Here is a 26,731-nt window from a genome sequence, read left to right on the forward strand (position 1 = left end):
TTGGATATCATGATTATAAATTTATTATGCAAAGGTGGGCAATTAATCATTTAGTTAATGTTGAATGCTAGGCAATTATAGCTGTTCACTCTAATATGCTTTCTCTAATATGTGTTGCATGAGATTACCAGCTACTGTAAATCAACATAGCTCAGTTAAAATCAATGGCCCTACACCAAATTATGTCAATGACGGATATTCTCTACTGGCTTCATTGGTCTTATCTTCCAGCTCTGTCCAACTTGTACTACTCACTTTGCCTGCCCCTGCCATGCTGTCTGAGACTGTAATATAGTGTCACTCTGTCAAGCTGAAGCATACCTTATAACTGAGAAGAAATAAGAAGATGGAATTTGTTAAAAAGAGTGATGGCAGCTGCGAGATGTCAGCTGTACTTGTAATAATAAAGCATTCTTCTGGGGAGCACAAAACCAAATTTTTCAGTAATTAATACAAAAACCAAGCTAAGTCAGGAACACAAGCCAAGAGTGATAACATGAGCATTTTTTAGCCGTAGAACATAATCCATGTATTTTTTCTGGCTTACAATATTACTGCTTACATTCTTTCAAGGCATCTGAATTTATATTATGTTCTTAGATACTACTCCACCCTTCAGGCACACAGCTTCTCTGTACGTCTTCAAATGTCTATCTGTTCTTTTGACATATCAAACTTTCACACTGGATAGAGAAGCTGTTTTTTCCAGCTGAATTCTCACCTCAAAAGTGCCCGCTTGAAGAAACCTTTTAAACACATCCAGCACCAAAGCGTGCTACAACAGTGCATTACCCTTCCGAAAGGGTACACTAAAATCCTGCTGAACTGATGACTGAAGATTGCTCCAGGAAAAAAAAAAAGAAAAGAAAAAAAAAAAAAAAGGCTCTTGTAAAAGATAAAGAAAACTGAGATTTCACATTAATATCAGTAGACTTTGATCTGGTAATATATCTACCAAATGTTATTCTGGTATCACATTCTAAATCTTTGTCTCTAAAATGATGTGGATTGTCAGAGCTTCATACATAAATTCATAATAGAACATCTTTAATTTCACGCAAATGACAGTCCTAAATGGCTCTAGTAAAACAGTCACTGTCTCTTTCTATTGTAAATTTCAAAGTCCTTATACTTTTTCATGAACTCTAAGGACGAATGGAATTCCAGCTACTGTCATGGCTCAGTATGATGGGGTTGGCCTTGCGCTGCACCTCCACACCAAAACATTGGGTTTCAGCAAAAAAGGTGATAGAAAGGAAAAGTTTTAGAAGTCCTGGAATAAAATTCTCTATTAAATCATGACACATACTAACTTATTCTAGATGGCCCTCTCATTTCCTCAGTAAAAACGTGTGTCTCATTCCGTTCAAATTCATGATTGTTCTGGAGTCCTGTAAGCTGTACTTTGATTCATTTTTTAGCAAGGATACTGCCAGCTATCCCCTTTTTCTTCTACTAATGACAACTGACTGAATGGCTATGCATTTTGATTTGAAATATTTTCTCTGGAGAAAAATGAAGGCTTTAGGAACTTTTTCCAGAAATGCTTGTAGGATGGAGCAATTGGAAGCCAAGGGATTTCCCAGCTCTGCTCCTGTGACCATGCTGCCATCCTACATATTTAGCTCATTTATCATGTGGCCAGGTTGTAGTGTGAATGTACAGCAACGGACCTCAAAGTGTCCATAATTTGGAATGCTGCTTGCTAAACATCATTAGCATCACAGCAAACCACTTCATGGAGTCACAGTTTCACCAAGGCTGGAAAAGACCTCCAAGACCATCCAGTCCATCCTTCCACTATCACCAGTATACCCCACTAAAAGATGTCCCTCAGTACAATATCTAAACATTTCTTGAACACCTCCAGGGCAGTTTCTCCACCAGTCCCTGGGCAGCCTATTCCATTGCCTGACCACTCTTTTGGAGAAGCTTTTCCTCGCATCCATCCTGAATCTCCCCTGGTGCAACTTGAGGCCATTCACTGCCTACTGTTTTGCATTATCAAGGACAAACACATGCTGCCTGCTGAGCTACAGGGTACTTACAGGATGTGAATCAAATATGACAAGGATGTCACAAGTCTGATCAGTATATAGTAAATGTAACTCTGACATCATTATATGAGCTTTATTGTGGAGTCAGAAATGAACTCACTGCTGCTGACACAGGCGTTCAACTTTCCTTTTTTCCCAATGAAAACCACAGACTCAATTGAAACATTTACAAAAGTGGGCCTTGGAAGACACCACTATATAATTAGGACCTGTAACATACGATAAAATTACTACATTTATAGTTCAGAGTCCACATGAACTCATGCAAGAAAAGACTTTCAGAGATACAGAAATTTAGGAATACAGAGCCAAGAGTGTCTGTGACCATTCTTAAACAGTTATGAGTTATTTTCAAAAGTGTAAGACAAATCAGTGGAAGAAACAAGTGGTGCTATTATGCTTCTCACATGCAACAGAACAGAAACAGAACAAATCAAATTCACCTCTGAGAACATTAAAATGATAAAGAAATCATAGCTACGGGATCAAGGGAAATAAGAGGAAGGGTCAGGCACACTCCTCATTCCTATTGACCCACTGGGAGGATTCAAAAAGGAAACATTTCTTAAGTGTCTCTTGATGCCTTTATTTCAGAATAAGAGCGTTCTGGTCCTTCTGCATTTAGGACAACACTGCTCAAAATATATTTGTGAGCGTGAATGTAAGAATCAGCCCTTAAAAGTTTTCTTTTAGGTTGATGATAGATGTATCACATGAATTAGCTGTGTCCTAGCAACAACATACTCTTGCTAAACTCAGGCAATTGGAAAATCAGTCAAATTCAGAAACAATTAAGATTAAATGTCATAACTGACAAGATATGAAAAATACTAGGCCTTTCTAATTTAACCTTCTTTTATTATTCCCATCTCCATATATTTTGCAGTGATTCATGGAATGACATTAGTAGTACACAGAAATAAATTAGAATTGACTTTTGCTAAAATACCTGAATAGTACATTAGCTCTTCTCAAAGTGTGTCTGAGTGGAGTTCTCATTCTCCTCTGAACCGAATTCATGCAGCTAATACAAAGCATCACCGTACCCAAGCTCCAAATTGGGCTGCTTTAGTGGTTAACATTATGTTGCATCCTAAAATTCTTTCTGAGCTTGAAGGCTTCTAATTTTTCCATGACTGGACTCCTTATCGTTATGTCTTTGTTCAATTGCTAGTTGATGCAAAGGCTCCTATCTATGCTCCATTTGATAGAATCCTGTCCTTCTAATTCTTATGCTTCTAGTCTCTATTTTTACATAGAAAACAGAGTTGCTTCCTCTTCTGTACAAGCTTCAAGAAACTAAACCTGCCAGTCAATCCTGGCTTCAATAAAATTAATTCTTTAAGACCCAAGAGAATTATACATTTCTGCAGAATCAGCATATTTTGAAATCTGTTAAGCTGTTAAGTTCCATTTTATCTTTCTGTTATGACATATTTTCCAGTACTTTTCTCTTTACCATGGATTTCGTAAAGCACAGAATCTATCCTGTGACCAGCCTGTTCTCTCCCATTTTCTACACGTTGCCTACCTTTCTACCTCTTCTCTTTAAAAAACAACTTTTTTTTTACTTTTTTTTTTAATTCAGAAAACTGAAAATAACGATATGGAGAACAGAGAGGAGTTTCCTGTGGCTGATGCTATCACAGTTCTACAAGCTAAAATGACTTTAGATGAGTAATGTGCCCCCATGACCTGATTCTTCCTGTACAATATTAAATTAGGCACTGCCACGTCACGTCGGTTTCCTTATATCTCATTCCTGATACAATTTCCTAACAGGACAGACAGAGTCTCAGCCTCCTCCAATGCCAGCTGAGCTTTCTACATTCTATGTGGTGAAACACTTCTGCTGCTGTGTTGTGCACATTTCACTCCTTTAGTTGTATCATCAATCACATATTTACCATTATTTGTTTGTTTGGGCTGACCTATTATCTTAATTTTTCCTTATCTCTGGATTGCAGCAATCCTTTCTTAATAAATTCAGTTCTTAGAACGCCTCTGGGAGTGAAAATCAAAGCAAATTTCAGCAGTCTGGTTGAGTGCATCCGTGATCTCCTGATTTCCAAGGCTCACATGGTGACACTGCCTTCATCAACAGAACTTCTGAGGTTTAAGATTTATTTCCTTTTTAAGGGAAGGAAGACTTCAGGTTGTAGAATGCAAACTCACTGACCAAAACTCACTGATTTCTCAACAAACAAACAAACAAACAAAAAAACAGGGAGGGAAGGAGGAAAGGAGAGAAGGAGGGAGGAAGGGTGGGAGGGAGGCAGGAAGGCAGTAATGCAAAATTTTAGGGACCTGCAGTTCTTGGAGATTTCCACTATCACTTGCTGAGTTTTCAGAGACATACCTGCCCTTGGATGATCTTCAGGAAATATAGCAGAAGCCATAGAGCTGGGATCAGACCTCGGGATCTGAGTCTCTTGCAAAACATGCAGCTCTGCATGTTGATAACTCTCCCCATAGTCCACCCCGTTTCAAAAATCCATACCTTTTTTAATAAGAGGATTATGGCAAAGCCAACAAAAGAGCGATTTTCTCCTTCAGCTCTATTGCCAAAACTGAGGATGTTTTCCTGCTGAACTGAAACTAGGTAAGGATAAAGCCTCTCTTTTAACTCTCAGAAACTGACAGACTGCTCAAAACCTACCTGTGAAACTATGTGCGAGGGATACTATGACTTCAGCTAACTCTGAGAATGGGTATAAACATGAATAAAGACTGAATAAAATGACTACACCTCCATCTGTCTTACCAAAACATTAGTCTATATCAGGGAAATCTACAAAATTCACTCCAACTGCAAAAAGCCTATATGGAAATCCCACACCGCCAAAAGCCTGGAGATGTGTTTTCAGTACAATGCACTGCATGATACAATTCCTTTACTCCTGAAGTGACTATTACCCTGCTTGAACTTCATTATAAATTGCATAAGGAAGCACAGAAGAATATTTGAGATGAAAAAAGCAGCCACGCTATGATTAAATGTGTGTGGTAGTGGCAGTGCTTGTCAGTATACAAGAAAAGCAGCTTTCCAGTAAGCCAAGACAAGGCATCCACCTCTCTGCAGACTTCTGGTATTCTAAGGACAATTTCCAAGGAGAAAGCTAATATCCCTCCAATACTTCCTGTTTTCAAGTAAAACATCTATGCTTTTGCAGAACAGGATTCAGTTCTGAAGATGTACCAACAAGTAAATTATTCATGACAGAAGAGATAAAAGACAGAACATATCAGACAGAGTAAAATATTTAGGCTCCCCCTGGCTCTGTGAGTGCGATCACACACAAACGCTAACTGGTCATATTGGGAATCAAAATGAGTTAAATTAAATGGTACAAACTATGAATATGAGATACAGAAAGATCATCAAAAATGAGAGCCCGGCTGTACCTACATTCTGCCTTTCATGTTGAAATAGTTCAAACAGAATTAAACAAAGATGCAATTAATCAGTGATCTTAACATTGTGCAACTCATCAATACGTGAGGGTAAAACTTCAATAAATCGGGTTGCTTAAAGGGCTGCTAAACGCATCAATATTCAATTAAATACTGTTAATAAAGCCATTAAAAGAGAATTAACAGGGGTTTACACAAGAAGTGTCTCTGTCTGACATCAGGTGGCTCTTCAAACATTTTCTAAAGAAATACACTAAAGAGCTATTAAAATATTTATGCAGTGTTTGCATTAGTTCTATTTAACAGGCATAACAGAAATAATATCAGCAGTTCGCAATGCTTCGTTTCTCAGCGCCACATCATTATCCACTAGTTACAAGAGATAAAGAAATTCCCAGTTTTAGAACATTAAGGCTTTTTGTTCCAAAGACAAGATCTCTAAATCCTTCATTAAAGCTCCTCGCTCCACCAAAATTGGATGTTGCCAAATATGCGTTGGGAAGCCACTATCAGAGTATGCTGCAGCAGGCACCTGGGCTGAAGCTGGCCACCAGGGCTCCCATCTGCTGCTCCAGGTGGCCCCAAAGGACCCCAAGGCCCAATCTGTGCTTGCTGTGAACTCGGCCCTCCCAGACAAACCCTTCACCAGGAGTTCACAAAGTAAGGAGGATTATTTCATTCAAAGAGATTGTGCTGGTGCAGCAGTTCTGGGCTTCGTGGCTCCTCCCCTATTACCGAGTAACAAAAAGCCCCATAGGACTTGTTAAATTAGTCGAGGTAATGAAGTCCAATTCTGTGTTATTTGCACAGGGACTGGAAAAGATTTCACGTTTCCATGTACATAAACAAAACCTGGCTCAGCACACCAGGGACTTGGGAGGTTTATAAAATATAAAAGACATTCACATTAATCTGTTTAACAATTTATTCTCTACCCTACCCTTTCCTACTCAGTGAATTCATCACTTACTCCATTTATTTACTTGCCGCTGGCCTTACAGCTCCCAGTGCTGGACCCCAAAGCAGATGGGCTCATCAGTGGGGGCAGTTTGCCCCCTCTCAGGACATGGCCAGCTAGGGAAAGTGTGCTGCACACAATCTCCTCTTCTTTTGAGAATCTGAGTCCACAGCAACATCACTCTTTACAGCAGGAAAGCAAGTCTTTGGGACTGCATCACTGATCTGAGTTAAATTACTATGAAACAAATAAATTCACAGCCGGAAAACAAAAAATAAAGCAGTCCCTCTGATGCTGCTCAGGCAATGGAGAGAGTCTGTGTTTTCTTCCCAGGAATTGCTAAACTAGCAGAAAATGTTTTTTTTCTTGCAGAACAGCTCAGGCAAACCTTGTCGAGATAAACTTATCTTTGCATTCAGGCATCTGCGTCCCTCTCTCTCTTTTCTCAAGGAATTGTCACTTTCAATTTTTTAAGACATTGTTCTAAATTTTTTATTAAAAAAGTATTTTCTTTTGAAAATAACAGGGCCTATTATTTAAAGAAGATCAAAAAGGAGCAACTAGATAAAAATCTCTTACAAAGAACTATTTTCTACAATAAGACTGTCACACCAAATCACCACACCTCTGAGTTCAAAAAAGTCAACTGCATGTTGTACTTGAGCAGCATTCCTGCAAACAGTTTAGAAAGACATTGATTTGCTGCAATTTACATTCACTAAATAAAGCAATGAGGATTTTAAAAGATGCTGCAACTCCTGTATGAACAGAGACGACACTTCAATTTAAACCAAAGTAAAATGAAAATAGCAGCTCCACGCTTTTGGCTGCTGTATTTTTTAGTAGGCACTAAGAACTATCAACTTCTTTAACAAAACTAAAAAAAAAACCAAACAAACAAAGAAAAGAAAATTCCTTCCACATTCCCCCTCAAATATTTTGGGAACCATTTCTGAGTGCCATCTCATGCACCCCCAACGCTACCTCATGGCTAATAACATGGCATTATCTACTCTACGTTTTGGGGAAGGAATGGAGTTGTTGCTAATATTGGGATAGGAGATGTGTTCTGCTTCTCACCTCCTGTGTGGCACTTGGAATATCCCTGCTGTTTCCAGCATTGGAATGGGCTTCCCAAGGAGGAGTCCCCATCCCTGGAAGTATGAATGGGGAACTAAGGGACATGGTTTAGTACTGGAATTCAGTAGATCACACTGAAGGATGGAATGGCAATCTTGAAAGTCTTTTCCAACCTAGATGATTCTACGTTAAATTAAATTTTTATTTGTTCATATAAAATTGCATAAGCTACCCAAAGGATTCATGGAACAAGTTCAATTGCTATAGCTTCCACCAATCCAGGCCAATCTCTAAATAGATGAGTTGCAAGTCTAATCAAATTATGATACACCTAACAGGCACCAGCCAGTCTATAATGGGAGATGTGCCCACGCTCCAGACAAATGCAGTGGGTCTGAAGACTCTTACTTTCATTTTGAATCCTCTGCCAAGTTATTGTGCAGTCATCTTTCACCCAGAGATTGTAAGAGTGTCTTTTTTAAGGCCTATATCCAGCCAGGGGACACATCTAACACAGGAAATGGTGTTGCACCGGACTTGACACGTACCGCAAAGAAACAAATGTGTACGTTGAATTTATGAGTCACCCCAATACATTTATTAAGTTGTGCTTTTACAACTGGTCTTCATCAAAGATATTTCATTTGTTAGCCAAAGCGTCATCTTTTCTAATGACTCATAATGAAGACTCATTCCATGTAGCTTGAATTTACTGGCTCATCAGCCTCTTGTTCTCAAGGGGCTAAGCTGTTCTTTTCAGCATGTTCACCCTACATACAAGTGGCCATTAACTATACTTTCTCTTTATGTAAGAATCAGCTAATGAAGACTGACCAAGAAATAACTGATGTGATTAAAGAAAGACATCTGCTTAGAATTATCCAGATCGCTGTTTCAAAACTGATAAGGCATTTGCTGCCTTAGTAGTATATTATAGCAAGAATAAATGATTTTGGGGAGAGGGGTGGGGAGAAATAGAGTTTGCTTTACCAATCTCTTGGAAGAGATAGAGTACAAAGGGCGAGCAAGGACTTGTGCTAAGAAAAGGAAGAACCTGTCAGTAAACCATATATCACAGAGCAAAGCAGAGAAACGTTCTAGACTGTATTTGAGGAGCTGTGTTAAAGCTGTGTTAGAGTGCTGTTACTTCCATTGTTCTCAGAGATGCAGTAAATGCCAAATTGTAAAAATACCTCGACTCCTATTCTCTAATTCCCATTCTGTTTTTGTTTTTATTTTCTACTATCTAAAAGAAAAATAACGCTCATATCTATCAAATCCTTCTCCTAGGTAAATCCAAGCAATCCCCTGAAGTCGGTGGGCTGTATATATGCATTTTTGATTAAGCTGTACAAGGCAGCATGCTTTAACATCTTTATAAATGCCACGTACAACTTTTCTGAAGCCAGAAGTTTACTTATTTTGATCTGAAAGCTGGAGATGCATGCTTCCTCCTTTCCCTCCTCATTACAAAGAAACTGTAATCAGATATGATCATTTCATCACAAGCACTAGAAAAGTGCAGATTCCAGAGCGCTGGTCTGATAAAATACGCACCACGATAGAGACAGCACTGAAACTGACCCTGAAGTAGAGCTGTAACTGAAGATAACTCTTTATTCTTTTCCCTAGGGAAAAGAAGAGCATCAGATAGGAGGAGGGCAGTGTGCTTTTACTGGACTGAACCACACTGAGAGAGTGCAAATATGTGGGTCAGATGGAGGAACAGGCAGGCTCTGCTCTCATCCCCAGAGGACTCGGGAAGTGTGAATTGCCAAGTGCAGTCGCATTTAGGGGGAGAGCTGCAGTGGACTCAAGTTACCTTATTCATGCAAAAAGCACAGTTCTACACACAGCCAGGTATGCAAAATTTTTTCACAGCTCCTTCAACGAGCAAGTAGCAGGTAGTAAGATAAAAGCGCAGAAATAAGTTGGAGCAAATTTTGAAGGAATCTGTCTGGATTATTGAGGCTAGACATCAAAGAGGGAGGGGGGGGAAAAAAGCCTCCTATTGCCAAGCTCATGTTTCCATATATGTATTTCCTCCACAGTATGACTCTTCATATAGGCTCTGCTTTTTGAATCATCCCTCTTGGCCGATACAGCCGTACTCAGTGTTTGCACACCGTTTTTCACCTACAGAATGTGGATGGGTGACCCCTCGCAGCTCAGAGGACGCAACGCAGTGCCAGGGCTGCATGTCCTGCTGCTGCCCACAGCTCTGAGCTGGGCCTGTTCCCCGCCGTGCTTTCGGCCGTCCTCTGCCGCCCCGAGAAACTGCGCTGTCACTTGGACAGGAACTGACATTTTCTGGAAAGAGCCTGGGCTTTCACGTCCAGGAAAGTATCTGCTTCTCTGAATCCAGCCCCATGCAGGAGATTCTTGTCCTTAAATACCTCGCGTCTGGGTTTTTCCTTTCTTTCTCTCCCTTTTCTTCCTCTTTTTTTTTTTTTTTCCCCCTCATTTTTTTTTTTTCTCCAATCTCTCTCTTCTATTTTCACAAAGAGGAAAGCCAGGCGGTGCAGAGGCCCTGCAGACATGCCTGCAGCCTGACTCACCGGCATCGCTCTGAAAGTGCCACAGAACCATGACATCAGTGGGGCTGAGCCAGAGCTGCCCCAGCAAGCATCCCCACAGCACTCTGCTCCTGCCAACGTGGGGCACTCAGTTCTCCTCCCCACCAGCCCTCCTGTTTCCTTGTAGTTGGTGAGAAGTGAGGACTCAAATATCTTTATGGCGAGGCATGTGCCTGCCAGCACCTGCCCCTACACCCTGGGCAGAAAGGGAAAGCTCAGAAAGCTGAATTCTGTCATGTCCTGTTGGTGGAAATTTGGAGTCACCAAAGTCCGGGAGGTGTTCAAGGAACATTCAGACGTTGTGTTGAGGGACATGCTGTAGTGAGAACTATTGGTGATAGGTGGACGGTTGGACTGGATGATCTTGTAGGTCTTTCCAAGCTTGGTGATTCTTTGACTCCATGATATGAGCCTTAATTATCACAAAAAAAGAGGATGCTAAGAAGTCCCTCCAATACTTGCACTTTTTTTACCATGCTGATTTTTTTCCCAGTTTGCACTGAGGTGGACATGCACAGCCAGGACATGGCTCATCCTCTCCTTCTAGCAACTCCATTCTGTCTCCTCCACCAACCAGCTAACACCTGGAGGGCAAACACAGGGATGGGATGGCTGCCTACAAGGACTGCAACACAAACAGGTGAGAAATCAGTGACGGTGATGCAGAGTCTGGAAGGACACGTTCAAGGACTCCTGCAACCACACAGACATGGAGACCAGCTATCAATGCTTCTAGAAACAATCCCTGCAAGTTACCCCACGGGTCTGCAGAGAGTGCTGGGACAGACTGGAGATCAATCGAAGTCCGGGAAGCCCAAATCTGAATTGTTCCCTTTGATCGCTTCATTTCTATATGCAACATGAAATCACCAAGAATCCATCTGAAGTACTGCAGTGTACTCTGTGTTTACTAAACCTCTAAAAATAAATACATGAAACAGGGAACACTTCAAGTGAATTAAGTAGCTGGCACCTTTCCCTATAAAATTTTGCAAAGAAACACTATTTCTTTCTCTCTGCAAAGCCTTCAGGAGAAGCTGAGATCCTAGGAACTGAGTGTGTGCCAGCAAAATGCCACCAGATGCAAAAATAAAACCAATTATTGAGACATTAGACATACTGTCACATACCTGTGCTTATCCAAAGGCATTGGATCCCTGGGACTGAGCATCAAAGTAAAAATGTCTAATAGAAAATTCAACATGAGGAGGTTCAGCCTCAATTTTGACTTGAAAACCCACTTACAGTCATAAAATCATAGACTCATGGCACGGCTTACATTGGAAGGGACCTCAAAGATCACCCACCTCCAACCCCCAGTCCTCCCTGTCTTTCTGAGGCAACATATTTAAAAATGTTTCTGGAAAAAGGGAGAATCGTCTTGGTTTTCACTGCACATGTTGTGTAAAGAAGACCAGACATCCTGGGTACTGATGGGCCATGTGATGCTGCTCAGCAGAATGCAACTATCTGCTCTTCGCGCTATTGACACGTTGCTTACTCTTGTTAGAAACAAATACAGAAACCCAGGAAACAAAAGCGGTGTGAAACCTGCCTGAGCAGCAGATAGTAAAACCGTGTGAGGAACACCAGGAGCTCTGTGAGCAAAGCCTGGATCCAGCTGGACACAGCCCTGTTTTTCCTGCCAGCCGGCAAGGCAACTTGGCATTGGCCATTGCTCCACGGGCAGCAATGGACAAAGTGTGCCACATGGGCTGGCTGATGACCATCAGAGGGAAATGGCAGGCTTTTTAGAAAGCTGCTTTCTCTCGTCTCCTCCCTAATTATTTATTTTGCCGTCACAGATGATTACACTCTGCCTGTGTTCCCAGTACCATTGCAATGGAGCCGCCTCCAGCAGGCAGCACGGGTCCTGCTGCCCTCTGCCCGCCAGCTTTCCACCCCAGCCTCTGTTGAGCAGTGCTGGAACAAAATGCTGAAATCCTCACACGCTCCAGTACATGAGGAGATTAAAACAGTTCTGAAAATATCACATTCTACTGCTGCTATCTAGGGAACGAAATTTAAAACAGGCACTCTTATTAATTTTTTTTGGCACCAGCAAGGGTGTTTTCCTCCCTATTATTGTTATATATTTAATTGGAAGGTGCAGATCTAAGGTTCCTCTGAGTGACAGACACTGAACAAGCAGAACCTTGTGTTAGCGTGATTCAAAGCTGTCAACTGATGCAGCCTTGGAAAACTACCATTGTCAGGAAAGCAAATGTACAGAGGAAGCTGCCCTACTCATCAGACTTGCTTTCTGCATGCTGTCCAAACAAGCTGTGTAATTCTGTGATAAATGTTGAACTTCTTGCACCTCAATTTTCCATCTGAGAAGGAGGGGTGATTCCCACTGCCCACTGTTTTCTGGGATGTGTAGAGAAGCTGGTCATGTCGGAGATGATGACATTCAAACACAACAAAGAATACAAGTTCCATTCTCTCTACTTCCAGCATATTGTATCAGTATATAAACATCTCTTGTTTTCCTTTCTTTTGGTATATTTGTATAAGGAGAGGAAAAACAACTCAAGAAAACAATAATTTCTCCCCTGGTGGTTCTGAACCCTTTCACTGTAACGTACAGCTCAAAAACCATACAAAAGGTCACCCCAACCACACAGTGCTGATTCCCACTGCAGAAACCAGCCTGTGCCACTGCTCAAAACTGAGCAAATCTCAACATTTCAGTGCCATTGTTATGCCGTCCTTACACCACAAAGCTATACCAAATGCCTGTCCCTTAGTGACACAGCTCAATGCCAACGTCACCAGAGCTGCAGTGCCTGAATCTCTGCATTTTGATGTGGAGAAAGCTGTTGCTGGGATGTAAAGGAAAAATTGATACTGCCATTAAAGAAGCATTAATTGACATTTTTGTCAATTAATAAGAATCCTCAACTGTCAGCAGGCACTGAAGTGCTGCAGTACACTGCTGGCCCCATGTCTGCAGATAACACAGTCAGGGGTCAGTGTTTTTTGGCTAAGTTACAGCACGGACAGTACACTGTGAGAGGTCCTACTTCTCTAGTTATGTTTGTTTAGCTTTGTTTCCTCTATCCGTACTTGTAGCCATTGATTGTATATAAGCAAATCAATTCATTAACAGATTTTGTCAGCTATTTTCTTTGGCAATAGAAATGGGTTGTTTTCCAGCTAAATTAATGAAGCTAGAATGTCACTTGCATGCCAGTCAGCGTTCTTATTCAGAAAGGTCAGGCAGGAAGAAAAGAGAGAATATTTTTTCCCCTCTCTTTTTCTTTCTTTTTTAAATCAAAAGGGAATGCAACCATTTCTGAACACGACGGCCTGCTTGGAGACAGCTCATCTTAGCACTGTGAGCAAAAATACCTTGGGTTCCACCTGGGTATTCCCTGGGCTCTGACAGCACCAGCCCAGCCCTCGCCCCACTGCTGCCTCTCACAAGGAGGAACCAGGATGCACTGAAGGATGCACTGCTACAGACATCCCTGAGCCAACCCATCCCACCTCCATACTGCCTCTCACGCACCCTCTGCATATCTCAGCTTTTCCTCCTTGCCCTTCAGGCAAGTCTACGTGGCTCTGGAAGAGCTCACTAACATCTGTTCAAAGTTATATTCCTTTGACATCCATAACTATGACCTTTGTCAGCAAATCATTAAAGCGTGAAATTAATTTTGAAAATCAGTAATTCCGCTGACTTTACCTGGATTACTCATATGTTTAAAGTTAAAAGCACACTTAAGTGCTTTGCTGCAAGCAGACCCACTTCTGACAGTGCAAAACGTTTCCAGTTGCAGAAGAGCAGCCAGCAGTCGCGTGCTGTTCTCCTCTCCAACTCAGATTTAATCTTATGGGGGCTTCGTTTCACTTACACGCTATTAGGACAACTTTCTTCTAAGGCCCATATGCTGCCACTAACCTGAAAGGAATTGCTCTGAGCAGATATCCCCCTGCCCTGCACCACAGAGGCGCGTCGGTATCACGGCTGCTTTGCACACCAATCAGCCAGCTGCTGCTAGGGCTGGTTTGCTTTGCAGCTGATAGATGACTTGCTGATTCTGGAAATCTCTCCATAAGACAAGTGTTTCTAAAACAGTTAAGGTACTACAGAGCTCAAGGTTCTCAAGAGTGCAATTATATTTTGCAAATAAATCATGGTAAGAAATGTGCTTGCAACATAACCTTGCTGGTCGGTTTTCTACGATTGACAAGCTTAATTCAAAGCAAATAATTTAGGTTTTGCAATTACAAATGTGCAGTGCCTGAACATTAATCATTGGATTATTTAATGAATAAATGCAAAAGTAAACTTAACAGCTGGAAAACATTGAGAGGATTTCAAACCTTAAGCTGTGAAGTTAGGCACTAGCAAACCTCCCAGAACAAACTATGAACACATCTTGCTGAGTCTAAAAATCAGAAAAACACCAAATTGACATTAAATATTTCCATAGATAACAGATGGTTTAACACATCAGTCTTCAATTGGGGTTGCCTAATACATCTGAATCATGTTTTGAAATATAACTGAAGGTTTGGAAAATCTCTAAGGTTTTCAATAAATGGATTTTAATGTCAAGGCTACTCAAAGCAGCTGTTTCCACTAAGTATGTAAAATCATATCTAGTTTTTTGTTGTTGTGGGTTTTTTTTTTTGTTGTTGTTTTTGTTTTTGTTTTTTTTTTGCATGATCCAATGCAGAAATAATGTAATTTAGGGGTCTCATCCACCTCCACCCCTACCACCCTCCAAGGAATAACATGCTTTACATGAAACTACAGTAAAACAACAGCACACGCCTCAGAACTTCGTATGCATTGTCATTAACTACTCAAGAAAATATGTTTGCGTTTAGCACACTACTTGCACTTAAAGCAGTGGCTGCTCCAGTGCTCATCATCGTGGCTTTCGAGATATTTGAGCTGCATGGCTCGTGCCAGTGTCAGGAAGTTGGAGCAGGTTGCAGCACAGCAGCTCCTGCCTTGCTTTGCAGTGCTCGGCCCATTATTTGTCTTGAAAACAAGGATTGGTAATACTAACTGAAGAAAAGGGAATAATGATTCTGCAAAGCCATACCAGCTTCTGTGGTTTGGGATCTGTAAGCTGTCTTGTATGCTGCAAACCCCAAACACAAGCAAGGCTAACTTCAGGGTCTTAAAATAGCATGTTGAACCTCGTGTTGGCATCACCATACAGAGTTCCTTTAGAACACAAGCCTTCTGGGGGGCATCCCATCACAGAGATAGGTAAACTAGAAAATAACCATTGAGAAATATTGTATTTCTTAAGAAGTAGAGCTCAGAAATCTCCAAATCTGATTAGTCTAACAGATGTTTGTAAGAGCTAATTTACAGTCCTGTCATCCTCTACTTTCAAAAGAGATGGAGATTGCATGTTACAATTTTCTAAATCTGATTTATTATAGGTACAAGAGAATTTGGTGTGTTCAGCAAGGCCCATATTAAAAATTTTATGTTCTTTTAATCGCTGACATGGAATGCAAATAGTTTCCTCAATTGCTACATACTTCACATTCCTAAAGGAAGGCACACCCTTTGACAAAGATTAAGAGAATATGAAGTTAAATCCCTGTTTACTAAATGAATTAAATCCTCTTTTAGTTGCTGAAGCAGGGCAATTTATGCATTGGGGATCTACGCTCCCTTCAAGAATAGGAAATGAACAACAAAGAAATATTGAAAATAACGTTCAGAAAGCTCATACTTTGGTCCTAATGTTGAATAATAAAGTGAACTTCATTTTATCCCTGCTGGGTAATCTTAGAGTTTCTCCAAATGTCTGGAAATAAAAAGCATTCTGCATTGTGTCAATACTCTGGAGAGGTGCCCCACCATTTTGCAGTGAGGATGGCAGTCAACAGCCCAAGGCAGTGCATTTACATTTGCTTTCACATGCAAGTTTCCTCCTCCATGACATCTAAAGCTGAGCCTCTTAAATCTTTGGTCTTTCTACTATAGTAAGAAAACACCTCCGCTGCTTTAACATCACCAGGAGGAAAACCTCCTGAACACGTTGATCCTTACTAACATTTTGGGATAAATTTTCCCTACGTCACGAATAATCTTTGATATTTCATTGTTGAGTTGCATGTAGCTCTCCTGATCTGGATTCCCACAACGTACTCTTGAGGGACTGAGATGGTAAACAAAGAGTTCAGTGACTTTAGTTCTGCTTCTCATGTACTTCCAAAGAGAAGTGGCTTCATTTCTGCATGGTTCTGTACCACTAGACCCTCTCTGCAGCATCCCCCAGAATCTACCTCTGAGAGCTTCAAGACACAAGCAGAAGTTGTTAAGAGCACGTGGAAGAAGATGCAGTATTTACAGCCCACCAAGAAGTGTTCAGGCTCAACTGTGATTGTGAGCTTCATGAGCAGTGCAACCATCCCACCACAACCCCTTGCCAACAAATCCAGAGCTCCCACCTAATGGTCCAGCAGAGGTTAAGCCTCATCACTTGGCTCATGCTTCCAAGCAGACAACCATGGTTTTGCATGGAGGTGACCATGGTCACATGAAGCACCAGGAGGGTTGAGTTCTCCAAAACATTCTAAAGGTTGTAGGATTTACATTAATGTAAATAAAATGCCCTACTACTGCAGGAAAGGGGGGCAAATCCAAGCAAAATAAGAACAATGATCAAAAAGAAAACGCAGAGAGGCAGCATTTTGTTTTCAGCCCCACTTAAATGCAATCACACATACCAGTTCATGCTTTCTAAGCAGAATGCAAATGCACACAACCCAAACTGCAAAACATTCAGCTTAGGGACAAGGAACAAACTTGGCTGGGGATTGGTTTTAAAACATCAGTGTAAGCATTGCCTCTCTAGAAATACCAATACAAAATGAACATGCATCAGAAGTACTCACTCGTTCCTCTCCAGGTGGATGACCAGACGTTGCCCTTCAGCTTGTACCACCAACTGCAGCAGGGACGGGTGGTTCTGCAAGAAGAAAACAGAGCTGGCTGAGCCCAAACCCAGATCCCATCTCTATTTCCACAAGCTATCTGATACAGTTGGGAATTCTCTCTTTTTTTCCTCTTCATATAACAGCACACTGAGATTAAATACTGATATAAACTCTTAGTAATGCTCAATCTTTCTGTAACCCTTTGTAAAGTAAGGCAGAGGTGATCAGATTTGCACTTCACCTGCCCATCTCTGGTTTAAGTGACCAGGCTGGGAGCTGGTGGCTCTCACACCTCCTCAGTATGTCACATACTTGTGTGCACAGCCCCACAAGCGACGCAGATCTGAGACCCTCCTGGAAACCAAACAACAAGCACAGTCGTACTGAATTCCTTGCTCCCTGCGAACACCTACATATTTTAATTCGTGTTGCATAACTTTTTCAGAAAGAATAATTCGTATTTTGTAAAAACTAAAAGAATTGGTGTTGGAGCATTCAGAAATATGGCTAAAAGTATTATTCAGGATCACTGTGAGGACAACACACAAGGTAATTGCATGTACACGATATGCAAGGGAATGATCTAAACAAGCCATCAGCAGCAGAGCACATGCAAATCCCAGGGTCAGGACATCTGGATTGCATTTCCAGCCCCAATATGACCATGTGCAGTCTTCATATCACTGCATTCTGACCGTCAAACAAGTTGTTTTTCATCTCCAGTGTCTGAAGGTGGATTCACTTCTTCTGGGACAGAGGGGCCAACCCTCCATGCACCTACATGGGCCCTTCATGCACCAAACAAGAAGGCACAGTTTACCATATGTGTTACCCTTAATCCAAAAGTTTGCACTCCCATACATGTTAAGACTGTTTACACTTAACTTACATTTCATTAAACAAACTTACTAGATTGCAAGACAGTATTTCCTTGGTTTGAAATTCTGCAGTAGCTCAATAAATCAGTTGTTCCTCTGCAAGCTCAGTACGCTTTTCTGAATATTTATGCCAGCCAGTTGCAGAACTAAGACTGTCTAATCTGTAGGGGGATTGTGTTTAGTTGATTTATTGAGAAATAGGTTGGAATCTGCGATTGCTGCAGCGGTGCCGTGATGGAGCCCTGGCTGTGCAGCTGCTGGAGCACCCGCACATGCAGTGCCAGGGTTTGAAAGCGGTTTGAAAAACTGTAAATGTTTATTAAAAAGTGAAATTATGAGGGGACTATCACAGACTAAACAAAATGGTAAATTTTTTTACGATAAAAAATAGCTGACAACTCCCTTGTGCTCTCAAGCGTTATTAGTCATAGAATCACAGAATCATTAAGGTTGGAGGAGACCTCTGAGACCTCCAAGCCCAAGCCCAACCCCAGCCTACCCCCACCATACCCCTCAGTGCCACATCCCCATGGCTCTAGAACACCTCCAGGGACAGTGACCCCACCATCCCTGGGCAGCTGTGCCAATGCCCGACCGCTCCTAAGCGCAGATTGTGACTGAAATACCATCTCTCACACAAAACAGAGACAATACTGAAATTCTGTGTCTCCGTAAACTTTGCAGCAATGAGATCCTACTAGAATGTTAAATAAAAGCTTCAGATGATGCTTGGCATGCAGCGAACGCATGGGAGTCATTAACTGGCATGAATATTTAGAGGCAATGTCGATTAACACTTTAATATTAGTGCATTGGTTCCAAACCTTGTAAGATATACACACTATTGAGTTTTGAGAGAGTAGGATACAATTAATACACAGTAAATAATGAAGATATTGCAGGAGCGCAAGTGGGTTCCTTTCAGTTGAAGGCCCCCTGTTAGCATGTAAACGATAACCATGTTTATTCATGAATTCTCAGTGGTACTCACTGACAGTTGATTGATGTTACCGAGTTGTAAAGTTAGAAAGGAGCTGCAGAATAAGGCAGCCTGTTACAGGACAAAAACTATCTCCTGGAGAATTCCTGAAGCTGACACTTCAGCACAATGCCCCTGGTTGGGATGCTGGACTGCTTTGCGTGAGACCCAGGTTTGGATCCCTTTTTTCTCATAGAAATAATGTTCAAGCAAATGGCTCATTTTCTCTTTTCCCCCCTGGGAAGAGATGAAACTGTATGTTTTCCAATTCTGTCTGGTAGTCATAAGCATAAATGCAGCAAAAAATACAGACGGCTCTGGTGGCATTTGGAAACACAAAAATGGTGTTAAAATGATACATTCCTAATGTGAAAGAAAAATGATCATCCAAGAAAGGGTATTTTTTGCCTTGCTAAGGTATACCTTTGTGAAATGAAATGAATGAATATCTTTGTTTTACCTTTTTCTTTTCAGCATTGGTGAACTACTTGCCCACTTTTGCTGCTGGACCTTAAAAACTCATTTCCAGTCGCATGAGGCATCGTAGTACCCTCTCCTTATAATCAGTATTTTCAAAACCGATGAAATGGGAATTACTGTAAACACTGATATTCAAAAGCTATTTTATATCTTCTGTTTAAAATAATGAATAAAAGCATACTGTGAGCATACACTCTTCGGCTTAGAACCTTTTATCAAGAACCACTTATTATGACTTCCTTGAGAATCACAGAAAACAACTTCTGTGTCGATACCAAAATTTACCCTACATCTGATTGCTCTGAAATCATCCAGTGGGGAAAAAGTGAATTAAAATTAACCTTATTAGACCCTTTACACCCTTACAGTTAACACTGTAAAAAATATCATATTGACATGATAACAGATAGTCAGAAATGTTTTGACCTTTATTTCCCTACAGATTTGTGTTTTCTAGTTCTTTTCTTGCTCCTGCCCCGTTGGTGATACGTATTTGGTGGCATATTTCATCAGTGCACACAAACTGTTCCTTGATATCCTAAGAAGCAGAACTGACTTCAGGATGATCGAAGTAATACTTTTGGTCATTTTCCCCTCTTATTTAGAGCATTTTCTTTCACAGTCCTCACCAAATTTTATCAGTGGAGAAATAAAGGTACTTCCCTGATTAATGTGCTCCTTACTAAGGGACGTTGATTTCAATTGCCATTAAGTGATGTTTACTCAATGTGCTGAAATAAATTAATGATGCAATGTGATGCACTTTTAGCTAACGCCAAGCAAGAGCTCTCTCTGATAAAGCACAAGATAAATGCTTTCTTGGACAACTGAAGTCTGATGAGGCTGTAGCCTGTTTTGAATCAGAGCTGTTTGCTTGTTGTTTCACAACAGAAACAAATCAATACACGCAAGCGAAGGTAGTTTAATTAACACATGCTTTTAAGTACTTTTAAGTGCTCCCACCCCTCTTCAATTCACATCCATCTCTAAATCTTCAATTAGAAAAGGAAGAGAAGGGATGTTCTGGGGACACCTGGTGATGGTGTCCCAATCCAGCTCTACCAGAATGTCCTGCTGGGGCACCTACACTCCACTGTGGGAGCAGCCAACTTCCAGCTGAGTAGAATTGCTGCACCCTGGATTATTTTGCACTTAGCTTACCCTTTCTGCCACTTTCTTCCAACATGCCTCTACAAAATGGACAAGTTTTCACCCTCTTGTCTTTCTCTGCTTACTATGTAAACTGCTGTAGAGCTGGGAGTTGGACTCGGTGATCCCTATGGGTCTCTTCTAATTCAGGATATTCTATTGTTCTATATTTTAAAGGTATGCTGCCTAAACACACTGGTGAGAAGATAAGCACTTTCCCTCTGGTGAGGGCATCACAGCGTTACAGGAACAGTAGCTCAAAAACAGCAATAAAGTTTTTTCCTTAGCTGTTCAGGTTTTATCGCATCAGTATGAATATCAACCCAGAATCTCAGCAGCAGGTCTTGAGCTTTTAATGCTTTCATGGATTTCTAATAATGTTGATATAATAACCACCAAAAAATTTTTCAATTTTTATGCCTGAAAGACCAGTAGCAATGGTCTTGGAGTACATTTGTTCACCTTGGTGGGATGCCCATTCTGGAATTTCAATTCAAAGTAGTTGTCGCTGAGCATATTTTTCTGCACATTAATCTAGGAAAAAGTCTTAATCACTGCTGGATCATCTCTTCCTTTGGGCTGTGGATTTGGCACGCACTGCAATCATGCTGCAGTGCTGTTAGCTTTTCCCTTGACACTGACTGTTGAGATGGAGATAGAATATTTTGAGTCATTTCTCATTACATCTGCAGAGAGAGAAAACTGATGAAGTGGACAATTGTAGTGCATATGATTTTACACCTTCCTCTCTATAATGAGTTTTCACTAGATTAAGATATGCGAGTTCAACTAGTACATACAACACTGAAGAAAAAAATATTCTAGCAACCAAATGATAGAAATAAAAAGAAATACCTAAAGAAAAGACAAAGTATGTAAATGAACTCAAAGTAGAAGCATTAATTCATTTGGAAAGACAGATGCATTTTCAGCTGTCTCAGATGTCCAAATCCAGTATTTGAGAATAGGGATCAGCATAAGAAATAGAACTAAAAGGGATTATTTTGTTTCTCTGGTTTCAAATAAAGCTTTAAATAATGTCTTTACATGGTAGATTGAAACAGGTGGATTTGTTTAATCCAGCAAGGTGGTTTCCACTCCCTCCAGACTGCTGCTTACTATGCTAAAGCCAACCTCACAACAGGGACAACTTTTCATGTGCCATTAAGTTGACCAACATCCATAGCCCGACCCATGTCATGTGTCAGGTGACAGTTTGCATGAACTGTCCCAACTCCTCACTGGTGGGACATTCCTAGACTGAAATGGGTTGAAATGCGCAAGGTTGGAAGGGAATGCCTTCTAACTTTTCACAGAATCACAGGATTGCAGGAGTCGGAAGGGACCTCAAGAAACCATCGAGTCCAATCCCCCTGCCAAAGCAGTTCCCTACGACAGGTCACACAGGCTGCAGAATATTTCCATGGAAAGAGACTCCACAATCTCTCTGAGCAACCTTTTCCAGTGCTCCATCTCCCTTGCCATAAAGAAGTACTTCTGCATGTTAGTACAGAACTTCCTATGTTCCAGTTTTAGGCCATTGCTCCTTGTCCTATAGCCACACACCATTGAGAAGAGCCTGGCTTCATCCATTTGCCTCCCTCCTCTCTTTAGATATTTATAAACATTCATTGGATCCCCTCTCAATCTTCTCCAGGTTGAACCAGGTTACTTGGCCTTTCCTTATACCGGAGATGCTCCAGGCCTTTTAAAGATGCAAGAGGTGAGCATGATTTGTTCTGACCAGCTCCCACCAAAGCAGCCTGGCTGTGCCATGAATGTTGTTATGGATGGTGGTTTAACACAGTGTTACACAAGGCAGCTACCACAGGCAGTTATACAAGGATGCAGAAGTGAAGCAGCATTTGTTTATGAAAACAGATGAATAGTGAAGAGACATCTTCAAAGGGCAGAGAAAAACTGAATGCACTTCTGAGCCTTCAGTATGTATTTAGACTTAAGCTAACTACACTGCTCATTCATGCAGATATTGCCTATTGGCCAAAGATTGCCAGTGGAGACTGTTGCATTTGACACACGTCATGTGAGAGTAGATGATGTGATAGCTCAAGTACTCTACATAGAGAAAAAATGAAGATATTTGTTTAATTCAGAGAGCTTTAACCTGTGCAAAAGGCACCAAGATTTAATACAAGAATACGATCACGTTTATTTTATCCTCTATGTTTCTGAAAAGATAAATTCCAACACATACACACACACAAACAAAAAGTGAGGGTCATAAGTTTATGTTATTTCTTAGGCATACCTCTGGAAATGATGGACATTTGACAGGCATCAGATAGCACACATCTAGATGCCTTTACTTGTATCTGAATAGCTAACATCAGGAATTAGAAATTTCATAACCAAGGAAAGAGTACATTATTTCCAGTAGGGATAAATTCTATACCACTTTGTACTAACTGCATGAAAACATGTTTTTGTCTATTATTTGTCACACACCGATATTCTGCCTTGTGCCTCCACAAGCTGCAAAGTATGCTTATAGGGATGAAATGCTGGAGCTGATATTACTTCTCCACTATCTGTAATATGCAAGGAAGGAAAAGCTGGGAAATCTATAAGAAATAAAGCCACCTGGGGGATCTTACCCTGATAACGGGAATTCAATCCAATAAGCTGCAATGCAAGCTGCCTACAAAGTATATACATTTAAGCTAATTACAAACAGCAAAGAATACAGTAGATTGCACGCACTGGTTTTAAATCAATACAGATTTCTTCCTTTCTTTTGGCTTTTCTTTAGAAGTGAACACAAGAGGCTATGTTTCTTGTAAACACCTCCAAAAGCAAGTGATATTTCACACAGACATGAAAAGTCTAAACATTTCATTCATATTCTTTTGCAGGTTCCTCAGGGCAGTGATCTCAGCTGTGCTTTCCTTACTGTCAAATGACAAGCGTGTATCCCTGTGGCTGTATATAATAAGTAGTAGCACAGAGAGCAGAGGGGTTTGCAGCAGATTATTTTTAACTGAGCAGCAATGAATCACAGCCCCTTAACAAATTGGTTGAGCCACTCCAGTAATGCACAAAACCGAAGAGCTCCAACTTTGTTCCCAACATTAAAATATAGTTACTCTTTGAAAACAGATTGTACTATTCGCTTTCATGCTGGCAATGCAAACAGATGTAAGATCCTTCTATCTGGAAGGCATAATTTCTAAAGAAAACCTTCCCTTCCCCCCCCTCCAATTTATTTATTTTTTTCTTTCTTGCAGAGTAAATCAACCTGTTGCTTGCTGGCAGGCCAACTTTATCATCCCTTCTAGATGGTCTTTGAGGACCATTCCAACCCATTTGTTCTATGATTCGATGACTCCTGTTGCTTCTTGCACTGCCAGCCAGCTCCATGTGCACAGCTGGCCACCAGAAAGCACAGCAAAAGCAATCTCATGTGAAGGCAAGGACAGGATAAGGCCTCATATGCCTATTTCTCTAGGCATTCCTAAGCATTCTCTCAGGCTTCTCTAGAGGATCTCACCACGGAGTTCACTTGATGTGCATAGAACACGAACAGTACTACAACTTTGGGAATGACCCAAAACAAATCAGTTTCTTTTCACAAACAAAAACCAATTAAAATTCAGTTAAAATAGTAATTAAAAAAAAAGTTTAGGTGCACTGCCTCTATAGCACTCACAGTCAGCCTCAAGTTACTTGGCAACATCTGACAAACTTCTTACAAACCTACATGAAGAGCTTTCTAAATTAACAGATTCCTGCTCATTGCTGGTGTCCCAGGATTCCAATGCAGAGTTAAAAATTCAAGCAAATAACACTCAAGAAAAAGGAAACTGAGAAGTTAATTGTGCCAGACCAAAATCAATAAAACAACAGAAGTCTAACACACAGCTTCCTGGTTTCTGTGCAGCAATACAGGGTTAATGACTGCTCTGGGAAAAGGAAAGCTTGCTTAAAGTTTAGCTGCAGTCCTTTTGCGAAGTATTCCTGATTTACATTTTTTAAAATTAAATAATAGACTAACTCAAACACATACAAAATGTCATAACATTACAGATCAAATATTCCAGGAGCAAATCCAAAACAACCAGTTTGAAATCTGCATCTTCTGAGGCTGATTTGTTATGCTATGAATTTATTTGGTGTCAGTAGAAAGCCAAGCGTGAAAGCCGAGTTCAACATTTATACCATATTTTCATTATCAGGCGCAGAAGTTGCACTAAAACATATTTAGGTGCATATAGCCAGTGATGTGGGGATTAGCAGGCACTACACAGCTTTATGTATTAGAAAAAAAAAAGTCAAATGCTTTCTCTCCTTCTACGAAATTACATCTAAGCAAGCAGGGCAAATAGGCCAGCGATGGCTTTTAAAGCAGTTATCCAATTATCTGCTGAAATATATTGGTTAAAAATAGGCCAAAATCGATGCTCTTTTTACAGGGCAAACTTAGAAAGAAAACCTTTCAAAGATTCCTAAAAGCAAAACTCAGAGAACAAACTTCAGTGAATTATGAGAACGGGGCTGGTGTTGCCAATACTTTCAAAGAGCCGATGGGGTGCGAGCTGCGCTATCCTCTGCTCCAGGATGTGGTTTGGGAGCAGGACGCCCGCTGCAGCACAAAGCAGCCAAGGCAAGGGATTGAAGCCCTTCCTGTATCTTTGCAGCAGGATGGATGCAGACCAACACAAGCCAACATGCAGTGTGTATTTACTGCACTTCCCTGCGTGCCTGATGACCTGCAAGGAGTCTGCTCGGCATCTGGGAGCAGGCAATTCGTTGGGCTCGTGATTCACAGAGGAAGGAAGAAAGGAAAAAGGAAACAACATATGTTTTTGACTGAATGGAGATGACTGCACCAAACTGCGAACTCAATTTTGTATTAGGAACAACTAATAAAAACAAAAATAAAAAGCACATCTGCTCTTAGCCAGCCCTCATTTATTGCGTGCATCTCAACCAGACGCCCCTGCAGTGCGGCTTGCCCAGACTCTGAAGAACCATCTCCATAAAGCTATCAGAAGCCACCAAATGTTATCATCCAGGTACTCACCTAGCTTCACTGAGCAGAGGAATTTCTACTCAGAGCATTGGGATGGTGGGTAGACCCACAGGACTTTTATGATAAGGGTGGTGATGCAGTGGCACAAGTTGCCCAGAGGTGGTGGTGCCCCATCCTTGCAGGCACCCGAGGTCAAGCTAGACAGGCCTCTGAGCACCTGACCCAGCTGACCCTGCTGTCACGGCCTTTGGAAGTCCCTTCCAACTCAAACAATGCTACGATTCTCTGGCACTCCATCCTGCTGGTATCCACTGTACTTTTACCTTCAGCCCTGGAAGCAATGGGTTGTTCTGGTAGAGGTAGGCTTAGCACCTGAAAAGATCAGAAGTCTTTCCCTAACTCAAAAAAAGACTAAAGCCTGGCAGAGGAATGAAATAACCTGGACTTTGCTCAAAGTAAACCCATAGTCATTATACAGTATTTACACTGTACGTAGGAATCACAACTGTTCATTTTGCTATCAAACAGATGGGACCAGAAAGTACCTCATTGTTGGAATACATTATGTGCTGCTTAAACAATGCTTTGTGGAAGGCTGTGCAGAGAAAACAAACATGTCTTTTCTATAGTAAACTGTTACAAAACAAAACTTAATGGGGCTGGCAGCTAGAAAGCAATCGCAGTGGGTCTGGGTAGTCCGAGTTACTAAACAGAACATGTTGCAAACAGTCCTTTGCAATTTGGGTAATTATAATGTGAATGAACAGCTGTTGATATTTGCCAATTCTAAATGTAAGTGACCTTCTTTGTGGACTATGCCGTGTGGATTTGGGTTTATTAGGTTGCTCCACTACAGAGTTTTAAAAGTAAAACTTCTCCTCTCTGTAAGAACAAGGGGGATGTGACCTCCTTTTAATAGTTACTTTATAACAACATCAAGGTCTTATAACTTTCTCAAAAAATCAAGGTCAAGTACAGGCTCTGTCAAAGACTATACATCAACTAGCTTCCCACTGTAATCATGTTTTATGCACCTTGCTCCCTTTGTCCTGACATGCTCTCTATGCATATTCCCATCTAGTAGCTCTCCATTTTACCACCCACACCTCCGTGGTGCCCTTACTAGAGCTGGAGCAGAACAGCAAACCTTAAGAACATCTCCTTTCTACATCTACACATGTAATTATTGCAACCTTAGAATCACAGAACCATTACAGTTGGCAAAGACCTCTAGGATCCCCAACTCCAA

General features: G+C 41.0%; 1 protein-coding gene across 2 annotated transcripts in view; it reads right to left on the bottom strand.

Moving 5' to 3' along the window:
* Positions 1-26,731, bottom strand: part of ADAM12 (ADAM metallopeptidase domain 12) — a 169,155-nt gene that overhangs the window by 107,525 nt on the left and 34,899 nt on the right. For both annotated transcript variants that reach the window (XM_085229126.1, XM_085229125.1), the window contains exon 3: positions 16,965-17,038. In XM_085229126.1, the coding sequence (XP_085085252.1) occupies positions 16,965-17,038 (74 nt within the window). The remainder of the gene's footprint in view (positions 1-16,964; positions 17,039-26,731) is intronic.

Source organism: Meleagris gallopavo, chromosome 8, assembly GCF_905368555.1.
Source record: "Meleagris gallopavo chromosome 8, MGAL_WU_HG_1.1, whole genome shotgun sequence".
NCBI lineage: Eukaryota > Metazoa > Chordata > Aves > Galliformes > Phasianidae > Meleagris > Meleagris gallopavo.